At 38.6% G+C, this 19,935-nt stretch overlaps 1 protein-coding gene across 2 annotated transcripts in view; it reads left to right on the top strand.

Moving 5' to 3' along the window:
• ACSL1 (acyl-CoA synthetase long chain family member 1) overlaps positions 1 to 19,513 on the top strand; it is a 46,209-nt gene extending 26,696 nt beyond the window's left edge. Inside the window, exons 8-21 of one of the 2 annotated variants that reach the window (XM_067297974.1) lie at positions 2,251 to 2,283; positions 2,461 to 2,512; positions 3,342 to 3,415; positions 5,140 to 5,217; positions 7,562 to 7,696; positions 9,574 to 9,708; positions 10,675 to 10,770; positions 11,695 to 11,767; positions 12,437 to 12,525; positions 16,081 to 16,197; positions 16,799 to 16,942; positions 17,442 to 17,543; positions 17,627 to 17,698; positions 17,906 to 19,513. In XM_067297974.1, the coding sequence (XP_067154075.1) occupies positions 2,251 to 2,283; positions 2,461 to 2,512; positions 3,342 to 3,415; positions 5,140 to 5,217; positions 7,562 to 7,696; positions 9,574 to 9,708; positions 10,675 to 10,770; positions 11,695 to 11,767; positions 12,437 to 12,525; positions 16,081 to 16,197; positions 16,799 to 16,942; positions 17,442 to 17,543; positions 17,627 to 17,698; positions 17,906 to 18,046 (1,341 nt within the window). In that variant the 3' untranslated portion in view covers positions 18,047 to 19,513. The remainder of the gene's footprint in view (positions 1 to 2,250; positions 2,284 to 2,460; positions 2,513 to 3,341; positions 3,416 to 5,139; positions 5,218 to 7,561; positions 7,697 to 9,573; positions 9,709 to 10,674; positions 10,771 to 11,694; positions 11,768 to 12,436; positions 12,526 to 16,080; positions 16,198 to 16,798; positions 16,943 to 17,441; positions 17,544 to 17,626; positions 17,699 to 17,905) is intronic. The other variant, XM_067297975.1, reaches the window with a different exon arrangement.
• Positions 19,514 to 19,935: the final 422 nt, after the last annotated feature.

Genomic DNA, 19,935 nt, shown 5'->3' with positions numbered 1-19,935 from the left:
CATGGATCTTCTGTTGCAGTCTCATTTTTGGAGAAATCTGTCCCAGGTGTAAACTGCATGAAGTACATTTTTATTGTGAAATTATGAAACGGGGTTTAGCCTGCTTCCAACTTGAATTCTTGTCAAGACTTGGCTAACTTGAGACTTTAGCATTTCCAAATAATCATGCTTGAATTCTGCAGATGCCTCAGTAACTGGCATAAATTGCCAAATTTCATTAAACTTCTTTACTGAACTTGTTTTCACAGCAGTTTTCTGTGTTAATGGAGCCACCTTCTGGTAAAGAGAAAAAATTGCCAGCATGTCTTTTAAGAGACAGTTAATTGTATCTTAGTTAACCTGCTTCAGCAAGACTGCCAGGTTGAAATGGGACTAGAGAAATCACACAGAATAAGTGACTTGTACAGTGCTATACTAGACTGGGAAAAGGGTCGGATTAAAGGTAAAAAAAGATTGGCCAAAACTGCAAGAAAAGGTTGGTATGCTAAAACTGGCTCCTTTCCTCAAGGGGTGTGTGTGTGTACACACACACACACACACACACACACACACACACACACACACATATATTTTTTTTTTATTGGGGGGAGCACAGAAAGATGCTTTTCCCCTGGATCTTTCTAGCTGCAGGAAAAACAAAAACAAAGTTTAATGTTTCTTCTAAGTTAGATGCTTAGAGACTTTTTTGAGAAGCATCTTGTAGCTCTGACTTAACTATACTATTGTAGCTCCAACACTTGGTGTTTGGATGCACACAGTAATAATAGTTACAAGAGCCCCTTGTCTAAATCTCAAACAAGTCAGGCAAAAAAGCTTAAATATTTGTAACAGTTTCAGTGAGCAGGAATAAATTCTTGTCACCCCTTTTTAAAGGCTGGGGACTTTCAGTTGCTCCCAAAAAGCACCTCTGAGCTGTTTAGGAGCTTAGATTAGAATGACTATTCTAGCTTTAAGTACTTACTTTCTGGATTTCTGGCTTGAACTTTTTGTTCATCTGTGCTTTATAGGTTATTTGACCTGTCCTTCTGGGCATCTCCCAGATGCTGTAAGCTTGGTTTCTGATGCCTAATATCTGTATGTGTGGTATAGTTATAGAGCTGTGTAGCTGTGAATAAATGGATGTTAAACAGGAAGAAATGTTAGAGTTCTCCCCTAGGACATCAACAGAAGTGGGTAGAGGTCTCAGCTATATATTCAGTAAACAGTGGATCTTACTTAAAACAAGCTGTAGAGAAGTACTGAGCTTCTAGTGGCACCTGGAATGCAGATGCTGTTTCGACAGATGGCGGTGTTGTCATATGGGCAAACTTCTGTGCAATGGCACAGTGTCAAAAAGACAAACTTTCAGGCATAGGAATGTTAACTGTTTTTCCTGATATTTGCTCCCTTCCCCTGCCTAAAACCTCTTTGAGGTACCTCTTAAGTAAGGCTAGGGGGCTAGTAAATGGATGTGTAATTGTCTTTGTATACTTAGAACGTAAAGGCAATGATGAAGTGATGTATCTGCCCTCAAAGGGTGCTTCCAAACCTATACTTAACAAAAGGTCCATCTTGCATAAGTTCCTAAACTAGTATTGTTTCTGATACTAAATAGGCACGAAAATAACAAGTCTGGACTTGAAACTTAAGCTAATTAATACTGAGCTTAAGCCTTTCAAATCTTTCTTCTTAATCATAATGTCCTCTACTGGTAAAAGGATATATTTAGTATCTGTTCCCCTCTGCCTGAAGATCTGTGGTATCCTTAATGGTCTGGCCTAAATAATGGTAAGGAGGGAGAAAGAAGGAACGGAGGTTTGGGGGAAGAGAATTTTATACTCTCCACTCCTCAGTGCAAAAGGAGTACAGACCACCAATGACCTTTCACCAGAAGCTTCAGTCTTCTTCCTCACAAGCAGTGATGTACATGTGAGGTGCCTACTAAGATGAGTATTGCTTCATCTATTCAATGGCTGTCAGTGGCATGTCTTCTACATGTTATGGCTTGTCATGACAAGCCATGAAAATGTATACATGTATTTTAGATTAGCTATCACTTCTGTATTTGTAGAACATACTAGTTCATCTGTTCTTTTGCATCTTTTAAAATTTTGCTTTAAAGCCTTCACAACACTTTATAGTTAAAATGCCTTAACAGTCTAAATGATAAAACATTATAGTGTTTGGTAACATCTTGTCTGGTAAACTTAAAGCAAAAGGCAGTGCTTCCATGTCTAAACCATCTCTCTTCCCTTCCTCCCCCTTCTGTAGGAGCTGGGAAGAGTACACAGGCAAAAACCTATGGTAAGTATGAAATTAGTTCAATCAGTTTAATCTGAGTTGGGTAGCATTCTGTAGATCAAACTAGCAAATTTACCTGTCTCCCATAGCTCAAGGTAATGCTAGTATTTCAGTGTTTTATCCAGGAAAATCTTTTTCCTTGCTATCTTAACCGTACTAATACTTTCTTAACTTTCTTAGCCTCCAAAGCCAGAAGATCTAGCAGTCATCTGTTTCACCAGTGGAACGACAGGTACACCTCATTACATTATGCAGAATTTATTATCCTGTATGTGCAAAACTAATTCAGAAGCATTCCTACCTTCCCCCCCCCCCCCCCCCAGACTCCCCCCTGCTGCTGCATCTTTTTGGCAAGTAGTAGCTGGGGAAGTTTTATGGTAAGGCTCCCTTTGATTTTTTTCCCATTGATCAATACAGAGTTGCTATGTCTTGGAAGGGGAGAGGTTACGTTTTTGGGGCTCAGAAATAGGTACTGAAACTTTATTTCCATTACAATAAGGGTTCTGGATCATATTTCAGACTTCCAGTTCTTTGGTAATCTTTTTTTTTTTTAACTGTAATAGCAGGATCTGTTTCTTAGCTCTTATGCACTATGCAGCTTGCTGTAGGACCAAAAGAGAAAGACAAGTGCCTGGATGAGAATCAAATGTCAAGTGCGTGACAGGATCCAACACTGGGGAGAGTGTTGGGAAGAGCACAACATTAGTTACATCTTTAAAACAGAGTTAAGTAAAGAAAATTGTCTGAGTTGGATGGATCTTCACAGAAGTATTGAATTTTGGATAACAGAAATCTATCCAAGAGATATGATGGCTTCTTAAGGATTTGGTCTCATAAATAATATGAGGACTTCAACACACCCACACCTTAACTGTTACAAGCTATTTTTGCAAATACGTTAGCCCATTCTCTGCTTTTGTTTAATACACAAAGAAGGGTATTATTATCTAAGAAGGGACTTGCTGATTGATTGAAATACTATTTGTTTAGTCTTACCTCTGCTTGATGACTTCAAGGATCTAAAAATCTCACTGTTCCATCCTGATGTGCTTCTTCCTCAGGAAACCCCAAAGGAGCTATGATCACTCATCAAAATATAGTCAGCAATACTTCAGCTTTTGTGAAAGCTACAGAGGTAAACTGTGAGGTTAACATTGTGGATTTGTACTAATATATAATTTAACAAGAAGGGAAGCATCTTAGGAGTAAAAACAACATTGAAATCTCATTAACTTTGGTCTTAACACAGTAAGATCCAAGTGAAAATGAAACTTGATAGCAAGTCAAGTACTCTGTCAGTACTAGTTCTGAAGTCAGCATTTATCTTCCAAAGCAAAAGAAAAGGGCCTCAGATATGTGAGGAGTTGCATAGTGACTCATGTTAAATTTGACAGATGTGGGTTTTTTGTTTTAGTTTTTGATGCCTTGACATGCAAGAGTGGATAAAACTCTAAGCTCTAGATTTGATTAGATTTGGTTGCATAGGTCTTACTGGTTTCTTCTCTCAAGACTGGGAACTCTCCTAGTCTCTCTTGAATGTAACTCACTCTGGACCAGAAATGAAATAGCTGCTCAACAGCACAGTACTGCATTCAGATCAGTGCGGATCTACCGGCTGTTTTTTGGGGTGTTTTTGTTCGCTTTTGTCCAAGCCAATATTGCTGCATAACAATCACTGGTCTGGCACAACTTGGGAACTTGTAATACCGTACTGCATTGGGCTGTGTGGATGTGCCCAAAGCTGGGCAGTGGGGTAACATTCAAACCATTCCTCTAGATGTTGACCAGTATGGAAAAAGTCTAGAATAAAGTAATTCCACTGCTACTGAAGTCTACTTTCTGTAGCCAAAAACAGTGCCTTGGCTTGAGCTATGGGTGTTGCATGCTGCTGCCTTGATGGGGAATTATGGGCAGAGCATTGTTTGCTCCCCCAGTCCCAAGGTGTAGCCTCTCCACTTAGGTGTGGTAGTCGGGGAGTATAGAGAGAAAAGCAGAGTCTCATTCTGCCATGTCTAAGATTTGGTCTGATGTTACAGAAATTCTGATGGGAATATGCATTATATTCTGCTACAGAGTCAAAGTGTTTGTCAGCAATGCAAGCTCTATATCAGAGTCTACATAGAGACTGATGTTCTGTGTTAAGAATGGGGGGCGGGGGTGGAAAGGCAGTATTAGGTATTTTAACCCCTGAAATGCTTAAAGTACTTGCATGAATGTGTGAGAAGCATAACTCCATGTATCTGTACTTAGTACAGTCTTTTAGTTTACAGTAGGCTACTAAAGTTCATTTGCAGGCTACCTATGAAGACAATTCTAAGATCAAACAAAACCAGATGCAGTTAAAAATACAACCATATTTGTTTTGTCAAGTACTCTGCATATGGAATCAAATTAAGCAACTCGTCTTGGGGTTATATTGCATAAGATGCTCTTGCTATAAATCTTACAGCATAATTCTTACAGCAAACTGGACAAATGAACTTCCTGACCTAGGATGACCTAGACTGTAATATTGTACTCCTAAGGCATACTACTTTAATTTCTCTTTTCACGATGCCTATAAAGGAATCTTCTGTGGCTTCTCTCAAATTGTTTCTATTCATAATCATACAAATGATAAGTTGCAATAAGCTGAATGATTACTGCACTCAACTCTTACAAAAGATTACAATTTTTGTGATGTCTCTTTACAGCAATGACTTCTAATGCATGTAATATTTTTAATGAAAGAAAAACAATGTGGTTTCATTACAGACAAAGCTGAAGAGCTGAGATGTCTGATTAATTCTTGTTAATTAAACACAATAGTGTGTAAACTTAATTCTCATTAATTCTCTTTTGCTGAACACTCACTTTCAGAAAGCATTCACACCTTCCTCTGAAGACATTCTGATATCATTCCTGCCCTTGGCTCATATGTTTGAGAGAATTGTTGAGGTAGGCATCAGTTTGTTCTACAGAACTATTGAAATTTATTTTTTCTTACAGAATGCGTGTCTCTTGAATCCCAGTGATACACACTATTCCTTTTTGCCTCTTGCACACATGTTTGAAAGGTTGGTTGAGGTAAGGTTCAGGAAAACAACATCCTATAAACAGTGAGTACTAGACAGCTTGTTTTCATACCTAAATATAAGCCTTAACCTTAGAGCTAGAGTTGATAAGAAACTGGTTTACTAGAATGTGAGAAAATCCCTTAGCACACTTAAACTGCCTAGAAATTCCCCAATAGAACCAGTGCAATATTAAGTTTGTCTTATTATTCTTATACAATAAACTTTACTGTTTGCAGGCTAATGTGGCATCCTGCTCACTTACACAAAACTAATTTTAAAATAGTTAAACTTACCATTGCTTCCAAGACACCTCAATAAAAAAAGAGGGATTTTGTTTCGGTGGAGTAGGGTGGTTTGTTTTTTGTCTGTGTCGTCGTTCCCCCACCCCACAAGAAAATGGCTTGTAATGGCATTAAGTGCCAAACTTTGCAGTCCCTTGGATAGTTTGTTTTACCATTTGGCAAAACTTGGGGCTCCATTTCTGGAGGATGAGAAACCTCAGAGCTGGCTCAGTAATGGCAGTCTGAATAAAGAACTTTGAGCCCATAATGAAGTGATACATCCACCTTCAGCATACACATGCATGATTTCAGTAGTGTGTATCCCAAGTGTTGAAAAAACAAAACCGCCTCCATGTAAAGTATGCAAAGACATACGCAGCCAGAAGTTGAGTCCTGTGGTTTCAGTTTGAAATCCTGAGTGTTCTACTGAAAGGGTTAGGTCAATGCCTGCCTGTGTATTGTTATTTACATGCGTGTGCACACACATGTACACATTTGTTATGAAGCCTGGGAATAGGTACAACTTGACTGAGGTGTACAGTTGCCCTTAGACTTTCAGCACTGTTTTTCCTGGTAACATGGACACCAGTTATGCTTCAGTGTCTGTTTTATTGATTTCTGTCTTGCATCAGAAGGTGCAAGCTCTGTTTTAGGGAACAACTCTGCTCTTGGTTATGCAGTAGAAACAGGAAGGAAACTTGTGCTCTAAAAAAATAAAATGAGAAGCAGAGGTTTTGGATCTCAGTATTCCTTTGTTTGTGGTCCCTATGAAAGAGGTGTATCTATCTAAGGTGGTTAAGCAAAAAGCTTTCAGTCTCTAGTAAGGAGAAAAGATTCTTTACTGTTGGGGATAGGTATGAACACAGGGTCTGTGAGAAATTGTGTTTAAAGCCTGTCCCTTGCTAATGTTGCAAAGCTGGTGGTCTCTGATCTCTGCTTCCTGAGGAAGCTAGAGGATCAAAGGAAGTGACAGGCCATGTGTGTTCCCACCAAGCAAAGGCAGTTGCTGTTCACTCCATTTGGACTGATGCATTTGCTCCTTTTTAGTAGATGGTGACAAAGCATGGGTGGAGAGGAAAAGTGAGCCTTTAGCAAGGCTCATGTGTGGAAAGCATAACAATGGATGGCAGGAAATGAAGGAAGAGGTGTTATGGGGGAAGGGGAAGAAATAAAATGGGCAGGTATAGAGAAACACAAAGAGTAGGGATGTTAATAAAAAGAATAAATAAAATACTAAGAAAACGGAAGAAACAAAAATCCTGGATATGTAGATACTGGGGTAGGGGAAGATCCCAGAAAGAATATGGAACACTACAGGATTAAGCCTTCCTTCCTTGGGTGTAGGTCTGAAGTGATGCAGAAATTAGCATTGGCTCTTTTTGCTAGAATCTCCCAAAGACTGTCTTGATCACCTAACAGCAAATCCTTTGCTCATGTCAATCATGCTGTGAAACAGGAAAGAAAACTGAAATGTAAGAGAACTTAAAACAAATACTACACAGCAGAAATTCCTGCTGGACCAATACATAGCGTGTGCTGACTTAAATGCAGAATTTCTTGGTGTGTATAGCAGGGAACAAAGTTCTGGTGTTTTTAATAAGCTTGTTAAATGAATTTTTAAAATAGAGAAGTTTTGTTTTTCAATCTTTGCTACCTCTGCGTCACTGGCATGGCGTTATTTGGGCAGCTGCCCTTTCAGATAAAGGCTTTTGTACAGTATCTCGTTATATCAAAGTCCTTGGCCTGGGTACAACAGGCATGTCTTGCTACTTGAGCTTTCCTATCCTATTCTGTAGTCTGCAATTGCTGTAGAACTTGTCCAGAGGCTGTGAGGATTTAAGGTGGACCCTGCACAGTCCACCCCACATAGGACACTCATACGCAGATACAGCTAGAAGAAATTACATGTACAGTTTTCACAGGCACTTTCCTTGTTTCTAACAGTGCGTGATTCTATGCCATGGAGCTCGGATAGGATTCTTTCAAGGGGATATCAGACTACTTATGGATGACCTAAAAACGCTGCAGCCAACTGTATTTCCTGTAGTACCAAGACTGTTGAACAGAATGTTTGACAAGGTAAGTCTAAAGGTGTGAGCCTAGAACTGGGCAGGGTTTTAAGAGATCTTTCTGAAGTCTGTGCTGACATGGTAGAAGTAACTGTGCTCTGGGATGTTCAGTTGGCATGCTAACAAATTGCTGTCTCCCTTCCTAAACAGGCCTGAAAGTATAGGAAGTAGTATTTGGTTGTATTAAAGCACTTCCAGGCAGCAAATACTAGCGTAGAGAAGTCTGACTAGGAGACTTGGGTTTTGTCCAGCTCTATCAATGACTTAATGTTTTGCTCTGAGCAAGCTATTTAAGCCCAGTCTACAACACGAACATGACGCTTAGTGTTCGCATGCCACATTTTTAGCATCTGACTCATGGAGTGGAATTTGTAAACCCAGGTCAAGTGTTTGCCTATGGTCGCATGGACGTGTACAAATTTCCTACACAAGAGCCAGCATATCTAGCAGGGAGACCTAAACCAGCCAGTCAGGAGTGCTGGGGAGAGGGTGTGTCAGCAGCCCCATTCTGAGCTGTACTTGCTGTTTGCCTGTTATCCTGAGCTGGGTCATCTGAGGTGGGAATTAAGAATTTGATTTTTTTTGCATTTAGGATTTTAAATTATCCTCTTATATATGGATGACTGACTAATCTTGAGGTTGTGGAGTCTCCTTGTCTGGAGATACTCAAAACCTGCCTGGACGCGATCCTGTGCAACATGCTCTTGGTAACCCTGCTTGAGCAGGGTGTTTGGACTTAGACGATCTCCAGAGGTCCCTTCCAATCTCAACCATTCTGTGATTCTGTGATCTTAGGACACAGCCAGAGGAGTTGGAGGATAACGCTAATATTCTTTTGGTTGCTAAACAAATGGCAGACCTGTCCTATGCCCTTTTAGCCAGGAGAGTGTCCTAACTGAGGCTAGAGGCAAGGATCAGGCAAGGACCTTGCCTGTTGGAAAAGTACTTTGAAACAGCAAGTAGTATAATGCTTGTTCTGTTTGGCCCCAGAACAAATAGCGTGACTGATCCATTTGGAGGGGACAAAATCCTGAGACCTGCCTGTTGATCTGTAGGGCTTAAAACTTGCCCACCGTTCTGCTCAGGCATTCTGTATTGGAGCTGTAGAAACAGAGCCAAAACTTGGGACTATCTTCTCCTTTCCCGATATCCTCTTGCTTGACGTCTCTGGCACCATGCGGCTTTCACACTTTTACAGCACAGGTTCAACCCCACCCAGCCTTGCAGTAACCTGGCATGTGAAGCTCAAAAGCAGGAAATTGAGGTGGGGACCCCAGTAATGCTGGGAGCTGCTGGGTCTGTCTTAAAGTGAATATGCTAATCTGTGGTCTGTCTTTCAGTCTGCTCTGTGGCTTTCTGGGAGCAACTATAAGGAGCCTTTCAAAAGTGACCTGAAAAGCAAGCTCTTATATGCTAGACAGATCTGTGTTTGAAATTTCTGAAGGCATCTGCATCTCCCTGGAAAACCCTGATTATTTATTTATTTTTTGTTAACAGTGTGCCTATTACTCTTCATATTATGGTGGCATAATCTTTGGAAGATGATGAGGATTATGCTGAACTCAAATTTAAATCAAACTGGGATAGCAAAACAAGCAAACATCCACTTTCATTTTAATGAAGGAACAATACACCAAAAAAGCAATACGCGCTGCTGGATGAGAATTGAGAACTAGTTAAGCACTGATTTTGGTGGATAGGTTTTGAACTGAGGTTAAGAGGCCAAAATTCAAATCCGCAAGCATTTCCTTCCAGAATTAAGCAGTTTACCAGTAAAGATCATGTAATTTACCTGTGTTTCACTGTTAAGAGTCTTTATGCATGCTACTGTAAGAAAAAAGGAATGGTAGTCTGAGTCTTCTAATGCAAGATCATTTTTCTTAATAGATTTTTGGACAGGCAAATACATCACTGAAGAGGTGGATGCTGGATTTTGCTTCGAAGAGGAAAGAAGCCGAACTTAGAAGTGGTATAATAAGAAATAACAGTTTCTGGGATAAATTCATCTTCCAAAAAATACAGGTATGCTTGAAAGTTGCTGTGCTTGCCTACTAAGACCCTTTGTGTTACAGATATTGGAAGAGGGATAACTTCATTATTTGGTAATGATGATTATTCTGGGAACAGACCTCCAAATATGCTTACTTTATGGTACAAAACAGCAGAGTGACATGTAATTTTAATAGTGAAAGTGTGAAGCATCACCATATAGATCCCATCTACTTAGTAGTTTATAGGCATCAGTTTGCAATAGCTGAATTTGATGAGTGGTTATAATATGGCATGCACTTGCATCCCTATGATTAAAGACTGCCTGGCTATTCAGAATAAAACTCAAAGCAGTCTTGTTTTTTGTTTCCACCTTAATCTTTCAGTTTCCTTTGCTTTAATAATCTGTTAATTGTAATAAGGAAGTTACTCTGAAACAGTCTGGTTCTTCCCTCTTACCCCTTTGAAAGCAAATACTGTCTTTCTGAAAGAGAAAAGCTAAATGTTACTTAGTGCCACCTGTTGCCCCTACAGCCTCCCCACTGTTGGTAAATTGTAAGTAAGCCTGGTATTATGCATGGTGTTCACTTGCTATAGCCCTAACCTTGGTTGTACAACATACCCCTGAGGCTGATTTTTATAGCGTTCAGGATGTATGAGAAGTAGGTACAAGATGGATTTACAGTATGACTGCTCTGAATACAAACCTGTTGCTGTAGGGCCATGACTTATGCTCCTTAGACTTCTGGCTGAGTCTATAGTGCAGTAACACCACAGGTAGCATTTGTAGGTAATGCATATTTGAGATATGATTTCTTCCAGCCCCTATGAGAGTAAAACACTCCAAGAAAGACAACTTGCTATAGGATACTAAACTCTAACCTCTAACATTTTTGGGTGGCACTTGTAGGTGAGTAGTGGCTGAGGGTGGGAGGGAAGATTCTGGAAACCTCTCTCCAAAATGGTTTTGGTGTCTGCAGTATCTTGTGTCTGTTGTAGGCAAGTTTGGGAGGAAAGGTAAGGCTGATGGTCACAGGAGCAGCACCTGTGTCTGCAAGTGTACTGACCTTCTTAAGAACAGCTCTTGGCTGTCAGGTGAGTTTCCTGGCTTTAATCCAAAACATACAGATTCTAGTAACTGATTCAAACTTTTGTTAGAGGCATTTCTAGTGGTCTGATTACATGGATAACTTTTTAGCATTCTTTTTGGAGGCTATACAAGTGCATATTTACAAACTGAATTCCTTCACAAAGTTCATCTCTTAATTCCCTGAGGCTTCTGTACTCACCCCAAAGTCTTTATGATACTGAAGTAACTAACCAAACTGTCTTAAGGGAAAGACTTTTTGGGCTGCTGTAAACTTTAATGTTTTTGCATAAACTGCATTTATTCTTACCAAAGAACCTCTTCAAAGTATATGCTTTTTGAGGTAAAAATCTCAATAAATCTTTGCACACAATGGAACAAATGTGTTGTAATAAGCTTCAACAACTGGAAACATTAAAACACTCTTTGTAACTTTAAAATATATGGGGTTGCCCTGACTTCAAGTTTTTCACTTCTGTGCTGTTGCAGCAGCGAGTTTTGCACATAAAGGGGAAGTCTGTCCTGTATATAATAACCACAGAATTGTGACGGGATATAGGGATTCCATTCCTGACTGTCTTGGACAAAACTGTCACTGCTAGTACTTATGTTCTCCTATTCTTAAAGTTTCTTCCTGTTGAATTCTCCCTGTTGGTTTCTATTTTGGTCTGTGCAGGTGTAGTATAGTGTGTGAGCTGGAGTGAAATGTTAAGTAAATATCAGAACTGAAGGTGAAATAATAGCACTTGAAATTGTGTATTTTAATAAGACTTTTTGTAATATGGTGGTGTTCCTTTTTTTAGAAAATGCTGAGAATTATGCTAAACTCAAATTTAAACCTGACTGGAAAAACAAGTAAAATATTAATTTTGTTTTAACAAAGAAATTAAAAAAGCAAGAGATTAAAGTAAGCTTTTGGCTTCACTTCCTAGTTCTATGAAGGTTATGGACAGACTGAATGCACAGCTGGATGCTCGCTGTCACTGCCTGGTGACTGGACAGCAGGTATGGTGTCTAATGGTCTGCATGTCCCTGAGACTTCAGGATGCTGATCACATCTAGTGTTCCTTATAACTATCATAAAGCATAAGACAGTGTTTTTCTCAGGGAAGTAATAAAAAAGTTCAGAAGAGATCTCTTGATGTCCCTACCTCTAAATAGCTAGGAGTGTTAAACAATCCAAATTTTTTAATGAACTTTGTCCTTGTAAGTTGAAATGGATGTAGAAGAGAAGAGGTCATAGTAGCAAGTTGATGTGATTCTTGGAGAATGGGGATCTGCTGTGTATAAATACAGCTTTGGAAACTTAAATGGCATTTTTTGGTGTCAGAGCAGTTTACATTTCTCACAGCTGTTACACCTCTAGTTCCTTACCTGAAATAATTTTAATATTTGAAGTTATATGGAGATTTTTGCTACTGAAGTATGTCAATAGAGGGAGGATCATAACAGTAAAAAGCCTGAATACATGGTTCAGAAGTTGATAATGTTCTGGGGATATCTGAGAATTTACATATTTCAGTACTAAGAAATTTCAACTACTGTATTTGTATAATATATTATCAGGAACTGGTATTCCTTCTTTTGGATAACTTAAATATGTAGACAGCTTATTGGTATAAGGACCTGGCCAAAAACTCATTGAGGCTATTGAACTGTTTCCCTGTTTAATAGGTCATGTTGGAGCACCAATGCCATGTAATATCATAAAGCTTGTTGATGTAGAAGAAATGAATTACTTGGCTGTCAAAGGAGAGGGTGAGGTGAGTGATTTCTAAAGGTCAATACAAGCCACTTAAATCTTGGAAGTTTTTTCTTTTAGTTCATGAAATAACAAATCACTGACTGAGTTCAGTAAAATTGTCCTGCAGCCAACAATCTGTGACTTGTCTTGCATGTAGGCAATTTACAGAAGCAAAACAGACAGATGATTACAGACTTGATTTGAAAACTTAGCAGTATATTGCTCTAATGACTAAACTTTTATGTTGGTGGGGGTGGAAGAAATTTGCTGGAGTGATTTACAGAAATACAAGATTGGAAACAATCTCTTTATCTAATTGTCTTCAGCTCTGTGCAGTGTACCACATTATGTACTGTATTTACCTAAATCTAAACTTTTCCATCTTCCAGAAATTAGTGTATTGGAAGGGAAGAAAAAGTCTACTGTGGGATAACAGGTTGCTATGCATCAACAGTTATGTGATGAACATGCTGTGTTGCATATGGGGGTTGGAACCCTCAATTCAGCGGAGAAGCTGGCTGTGTCCTACTGCCTGTGTCCTTCAGTAAACACTAGCAGACCTCCTTTCCCACCTCCCCAGGTGCTATGGAACAACTGATGCACTAGCTTGCTATCCAGCTTGTGATGTGTAAGCATGCATCCTGGGGTAATGTGAGGTACCTTAAAATAGCTGAACCAGTGCTAAGACAAATGGAAAAACTGCCAAGAAGGTTGCCGTTCACTTGTGGCAACTGCGTGAATATGCTTCTGCACAAAACGAATGCATACATTCATGCATGTTACAGACTGTACTTTGAGAACCCAGTTTTGTATATAATGCTATATGCTCTTACTCTTTAAATATTTTGTCTAAGTATAGCTATAAACACTTTGTGTATAGACTTTGAACAGACTTCCATTTTATGGTTGTTTCAAGCCCTGAAAGTAATTGTGGTGTCTTTCATAGGCTTTTGAGAGCCTTTGGGATGATAAATAAAAAGTACCTTAAGCAAGTAACTAATTTGTGACTGCAAACAATGTACAGAACAATGTACAACGCTTTTTTTTTTTGGGGGGGGGGGAAATGTCATGATTTGTTTGAGACCAGAGGCACCCCTCCTCACCCCCTACAAATCATTGGGCTTTGTTCAAGTCCCAGAACTACTTAAGGATCTAGTCAGGAATGGAGGTGGGAGGCTGGCTGGCTGCAAGTGAAGAAGAATGTCTAGGTTCCTCTCAGTCTTGCATATGACCCCATCTTTAGTCTTCATCAGTGTTTTTTGATACATTTTAAACATGCTTTTTAAGTTTGGTCTGCTAGAGGAACTGAATATATATCATTATAGTGAGAAATAGTTAAGTAATTTTTTTTTTAAAAAGCTGCTTTTTTTTTTTTAAGGTTTCTTTACACTTACTGTGAAAGCTTGCCGAATGAGGAGTTACTTTGGATTTGAATAAATATAATAAACCCTTAAAGTTATCAGGTGCCATATCTTGGTCATTCAGTCCTAACTTCACAATGCAAGCTCTTCTGGATTGAACAAATGCAAGTGTTTTAACTTATTTCACAGCACTGAAGCACATAACTGTAAACTGGCTCTCATTATCCTTTGCATAAAGTAGATCTGCCTCCTCCTCTGTCTGCTCTTCAGTTTTTATCTTCAGCTGGGTTAAACACACTTTTTGGTCCTCCTTTCTGAGAAGAGGCTTTCAATCTCCTCAGTTCTGTTGGCCTTTCTTTTCACTCTTGCCAGTTATCCATGTTCAAGGATACATTTGTAAGTAGAATTGCATATGAAGATGAAGTGTTAGTGCCAGTTAGCAGGATAAAGATAAATGTCTGCTGTCTCTGTTGGGAAGAGCCATCACCTACTGCCATCCTGTGATTATAGGAGCTATGAAAAACATTGGATCAGTCATCCTTTGATTTGACTGGGACAGCTAGAGCTCTCCTTTGCTCATTCCTTTCCAGATAAGCTCTGTTTTATAGCAGAAATGACTATTAGTTCGTAAAGCATGACTTTTCCTTTATAACTAGCTTGGTACCATCTCTACAAGGGCACCATAATCCTCACTAATATTCTGATCTCCCTTGTATTGATTAAATCTTTTGGATTTTGTATTCTAATTAACTGTTCAGGACCAGATCTGTACTTTATGCCAAGGTAAGCAGTGAAAATACTTAGGGTGAGTTTCTCAAGAGTTGGTCTTTAAATATTGCTAATTTTGTCTAGTCTCAGAATTGATAAGTGTTTAAAGATTCTTTAGTTAGTTCTGTGCTCATTTTATAACTGCACTAATCTCCTATACTAATAATTGGCTTAGTATTTTATCAGTCTTTATCAATATTTATTACCCATTTGGCTGAAACTTAAAACTGCATTTTCTATCTCATTCTTCCAGACTTATTGTAGAGTCTTGGTAGTATTGCTCAGACCACTGTTTATTGCATAATAGGCAAGCATGCTAAACCACTCTCAAACTGGTGCAACTGTTAGAAATCTTTGGGTTTTGAGTGCTCTGTGCAGAGCTTTTGCAATATTCAGGCACCTGATGCTCAGCAGCTGTGTGTTGGGGATCTCCGCAGTTTGCTTGCATCTTGTTTATCTTGCCTATGTCTGTGCCCTGGTTTCCAGCAGGTATTCTGTTGTCCTGCTGGTCCTTAAATAACAGAATAAGAAACCTTCAGAAAAGAAACAACACCTTGACAACCTTGAGGATTATACTGAGAAGAAAATACTTAGATCTGGGACCGTTTCTGGATTCTTCAGACTCTACTTTATGTTCCTGACTGATTGCTTTATTTTCACATTCCTTATTTTGTTGACAGACAGTTAACTACTTGTTTTAACTTAGCTTGTCAGGTCTGACCTGACTCTCTCTTGCAACCCTTTCACCTCGGTACCTTTGATTTTTCTGGTTGTTGGTGGTCCTTTTCTCATTCCTTGTAAGCATGTTATTTGATTCTTTTAATCTCCCTGCATCCAGTTAAATCCAGAAAAGTTGTTGTTTTTTTTACTTGGTATACAAATCCTGACAACTTTCAATTTAAAGGAATTCTAGTGTGTGGTGTGTGTGTGTGTGTGTTTTTTTTTTTTTTTTTTTTTTTTAAATGGAGAAGTTTCGAGTGTTCTAAACCTGAAGGGATTAATTATACTATTTTACTTTTGGATAACAAACAAGTGATTGCTTGATCTACAGCTTTTTTCATAGCTAGCTTTCCAATAATGCCCCTGCTGCTTACCAAAGCCAAATCAAAAATGTTCCCTAACTATGAGAGGTAGTATTTCCAGATACCAGCAGAATTTCTTTGGATATTAATGGCTTGATAAATGCAGATTATTCAAATAGCAAGTAGAAACACTGCTACTGGACTGAAAGATGCTTCCATTTGCTTTTTATTATATTTTATTATAATGAAAATGTCAGGTCTCAAACATATGAACAAAGGTTTCTGTATTAATGCATAAACTGCATTTTGTCTTTTTAGTGATCAAATGAGGGATATTGAGATCTGTTGGAGAAAGCATTCCTTGCAAATAGTGATCATGAACTTTCCTTCATAGTGGCATAAATTAACAAAGTGTTGTTTCAGGTGTGCGTGAAAGGGCCAAACGTATTTCATGGTTATTTGAAAGATCCAGAAAAAACAGCAGAAGCTCTGGACAAAGATGGCTGGCTCCATACAGGAGATATTGGGAAATGGTTACCTGTAAGTTAACCTGAGTAACTGAAATCTACTTCTGTGGTTATTATTGCTAACTTCACTTGCTAAGTTACGTATTTTGTAATAAACATAACTAATTAGGGCAAGGGACAAATCAGTTTAGGAGGAGGATAGTCCTTACAACTGGTACTGTTGTATATGAAACAAACAATGTGAAGGATCCAAGACAGTTTCTTCATACAAGTTAGATTACATAATAAAGTAAAATACTGCTAGAGCCAGAGCCCTGTAAAACTAATGTGAGAAGAAAACAGGCACTGGTCGACACATCCAACTCTGCACCCACCTAATGTAAACTAGAGAGAGCCTCAGAACAGGTACTGCTAATAAGCCTTCTCTCCCCCCCCACCCCATACAGCTTTAAGTTACTATTAAGCCAGAATTTAAGCAGTAACACTTCTGGTCTGTTGAAGATGACTTGCAAATGTTTCCCAGTACTGTCTGAAGTGGAAATACGTAAAAGCAAACTCTTGTTCATACGTTTTAATTCTGATGTGTTACATGATCTATCACAGAGTGCTTAAGCTGTATAGACCGATTACTGTGTGAAGTGCCTCTTCTGAGTAGAAACTATTTCTGTCAACAGAATGGTACACTGAAGATCATTGACCGGAAAAAACACATATTTAAATTAGCCCAGGGAGAGTACATAGCACCAGAGAAAATAGAAAATGTGTATCTGAGAAGTGAACCACTTGCTCAGGTGTTTGTTCATGGAGAGAGCCTGCAGGTAAGCATTTTTCAGGTAATTTTTAAAATGAGCGCAAGAGGAGGCTGCAGAAAAGCCTTCCTTTCTTCCCTCCCCCCACCCCAAACTTTCATGGGATTGAAATCTTAGAATTTTTCACTGTTACATATTTTGGCTCCGAATCCAGTTTGGACACTAAGAGTTGCATGTTTCTGGATTTGGTTTCAGACTGAGCAGTGGACCTAGATTAATTCAGTTTTGAGTATTAATGACAATATGTAAATTGCTAACAGCATGTGGGGAAACTCAAATAACATTATGTTCACATTTTTATAAGTGTAAATTGAAACATAGGTCGTAACAAGTGTAAGTCTATTAAACATAAGCTTTTGAACTGAACTTTTAAGCAGTAGAAAGCTGCTGATTTTACAGCAGGATAAGAACTGCCTTTGAAGTGACTAGTAAAAGGTGGGCAGGAACCCAAGTTGATTTTTAAAAATAAAAAGCAACAAAACAAACTTGACAAAATATTTCTTTTTAGGCCTTCTTAATAGCTATTGTGGTACCTGATCCAGAGACTTTGTGCAGTTGGGCCAAGAAAAGGGGATCTGAAGGCTCATATGAAGAGCTATGCAAAAACAAGGTGGGACATATCTAACCAAATAGTTAGCTATTCTGCATCAACTTTTTCAAGATATACAATGTATTATCTTCCTGTATCCACAGGACCTCAAAAAACTCATTCTGGAAGACATGGTGAGGATTGGGAAAGAATCTGGTTTGAAGTCATTTGAACAGGTAAGCTGTTTAGAGAATGAAGTATTCTGTTCTTATTAGCATTTCAAAACAATATAACAATATAATCCAGATCTTCCAAAACTGGTTTTAATTAGCATATGGGAAGTTTTTATGTGATGGACTTCGTTATGATGTCTGAGCATTTCCTCCCCCCCACCTTGTCTTTTCAAGGGGGTATAGCTTGGTTAGTAACTGTTTATTTTCCAGGTCAAAGACATTGCCATGCATGCAGAAATGTTTTCTATTGAAAATGGCCTGCTGACACCAACACTGAAGGCAAAGAGACCAGAACTACGAAAATACTTCAAGTCACAGATAGATGAACTCTATGCTAATGCCAAAATGTAACAGAATGGATTGAGGAAAGCGGCACACATCTGATGTTTACTGTTGACCTTCATATCTGTAATTTGACTACAGCAAACATGAGGAAGGAAACTGTGCAATCATTAACTTGTACAATAATGGGTACTTGCCATAGGAACACTGAAGAAATGGAACACTGCCTTACTGTCAAGTTGTGTTGCATATTGTTTTTATGGTGACCTACAATTTCCAAAAAGAGCCTTAAGTATAAATGGTAACTATGTGCAAGTTATTTAAGATTTACTTGGCCAAAAATGGGACTCTCCTTAACCAAGGAGCTAAGTTTGTGGGGTTTTTTTTTTTTCCTTATTGCCAGCATGTTTGCTGTCTGCAGTGTATCTTGCGGTTGTCAACTCCAAAAGGATTTGGTAGGTTTGAAAATGCCTCTAAGTATCTCGCATCTGGGGAAGGATTAGTTAATCTGTAAAAACACAGTTGTATAGCTGGTATCACATCTTGCATTAGCCCTAATACTAATTGGGGCAAGGTATCAGAGTGACTTTCTCCCTTCTGTGATCCCAGCCAGGAGTTTTGAGGCTTACTTTTGTAAGGTAGAAGTCAGAACTTCACTCAAAGGAGACTGGTTCGTGTAAGTTCTCCAGAGTAAGTCTGCATTTGGTTTTCCTGCACTAGGAGTGTGGATGCAGTTAATTAAGCAATGCAGCCTTTGCTACATTAACACAGTTCCAGAGAGATGCCAGCCCTGTAACTGAACGGATCCTAACTCTGGCAAGAAAACTAGAGATCTAAAAATAAAACCATTCAAGAGGCTGGGCTATGCTAACAGTCAGATGAACATGCACCTGTTCTAGCCACTTGTTCCCCTGCAATGAACATACATTTAAATTGCATTATTTTAAATATGCCAGATCCTCTATAAGCAGAATAGCTTCTGACATAACCTGAGGTTTTCTGTGCTTAATGAGCCACTGAGTATTCTTCACTGAAATAGGTCAGGTAGAATGTTTCTGCCTGATGCTTTGCAACAATTGGAAGTATTCAAAAGTGCCAACAGAATTGTGTGTTGGTGCAGGTTAGCTATTTGTTCAGGGATAAAAACTAAATTCTCAGATAAAATACAAAATTATTAGTCCATCTTTTGTTTGAGAATCAGCAGAAATAAGCCTTATTACATCATAAGTCTATCTTTAACAGAGTTGGTTTTTGCATTAGCATTCATTGCTGTTTTTTGAAAACATGGATATATGTAAAATACAAGCACAACAAGGTTTGCACTAAGATTTGTGTGTGATTGTAATGCACTACTCTGTAGCGTAATTTCATACATGTGTGCAATTAAGGTACACAAATCCAAGTCAACTGTTAGAGCAGTAGTTTTACATTGAAATTCAAATGTTTGCTTAGTGTTGGCTATTTCTATGTTTTATAAAACCAAAACAATTTTCAAAACCAATGAAGGAAACCAAAATAAATATTTCTGCATTTCAACTCAGTGATGCGTGCCTTTATCAAGGAAAGATGCTGCTGACTAACAACCTGAGGTGTAATTTGGTAACTCCGACAAGCTGTAAAACTTCACTACTACAAACATACTACTTAATACAGGATACATGCTGGTTGTTGACACTTTACATTTGAAAGGTAACTTTCTGCTTTGATCTGATATTTATGTATAAATTAATTCTTGGCCAATATCTGTAAGAAAGGGATGTTCTCATATGTAGCCTGTTTCATCAGTATTCTTTAAACAAACAAAAAAATTGGTCATCATAAGCAATTTTTTTTTTTTTTGAGTGAAATCTGTAGTCTTCTCAAACTCTTAAGCTGCTTTGGGGTTCTCCCATCTGCCTAGTCTTCCCTCCCTTTACTCTCCCTCTCCCCCCAATACTGTGCATCTGGCTTTCCAGTTT

Source organism: Apteryx mantelli, chromosome 5 (assembly GCF_036417845.1).
Source record: "Apteryx mantelli isolate bAptMan1 chromosome 5, bAptMan1.hap1, whole genome shotgun sequence".
NCBI classification, from domain to species: Eukaryota; Metazoa; Chordata; class Aves; order Apterygiformes; family Apterygidae; genus Apteryx; species Apteryx mantelli.
This window is presented reverse-complemented; position numbering and strand designations above follow the sequence as displayed.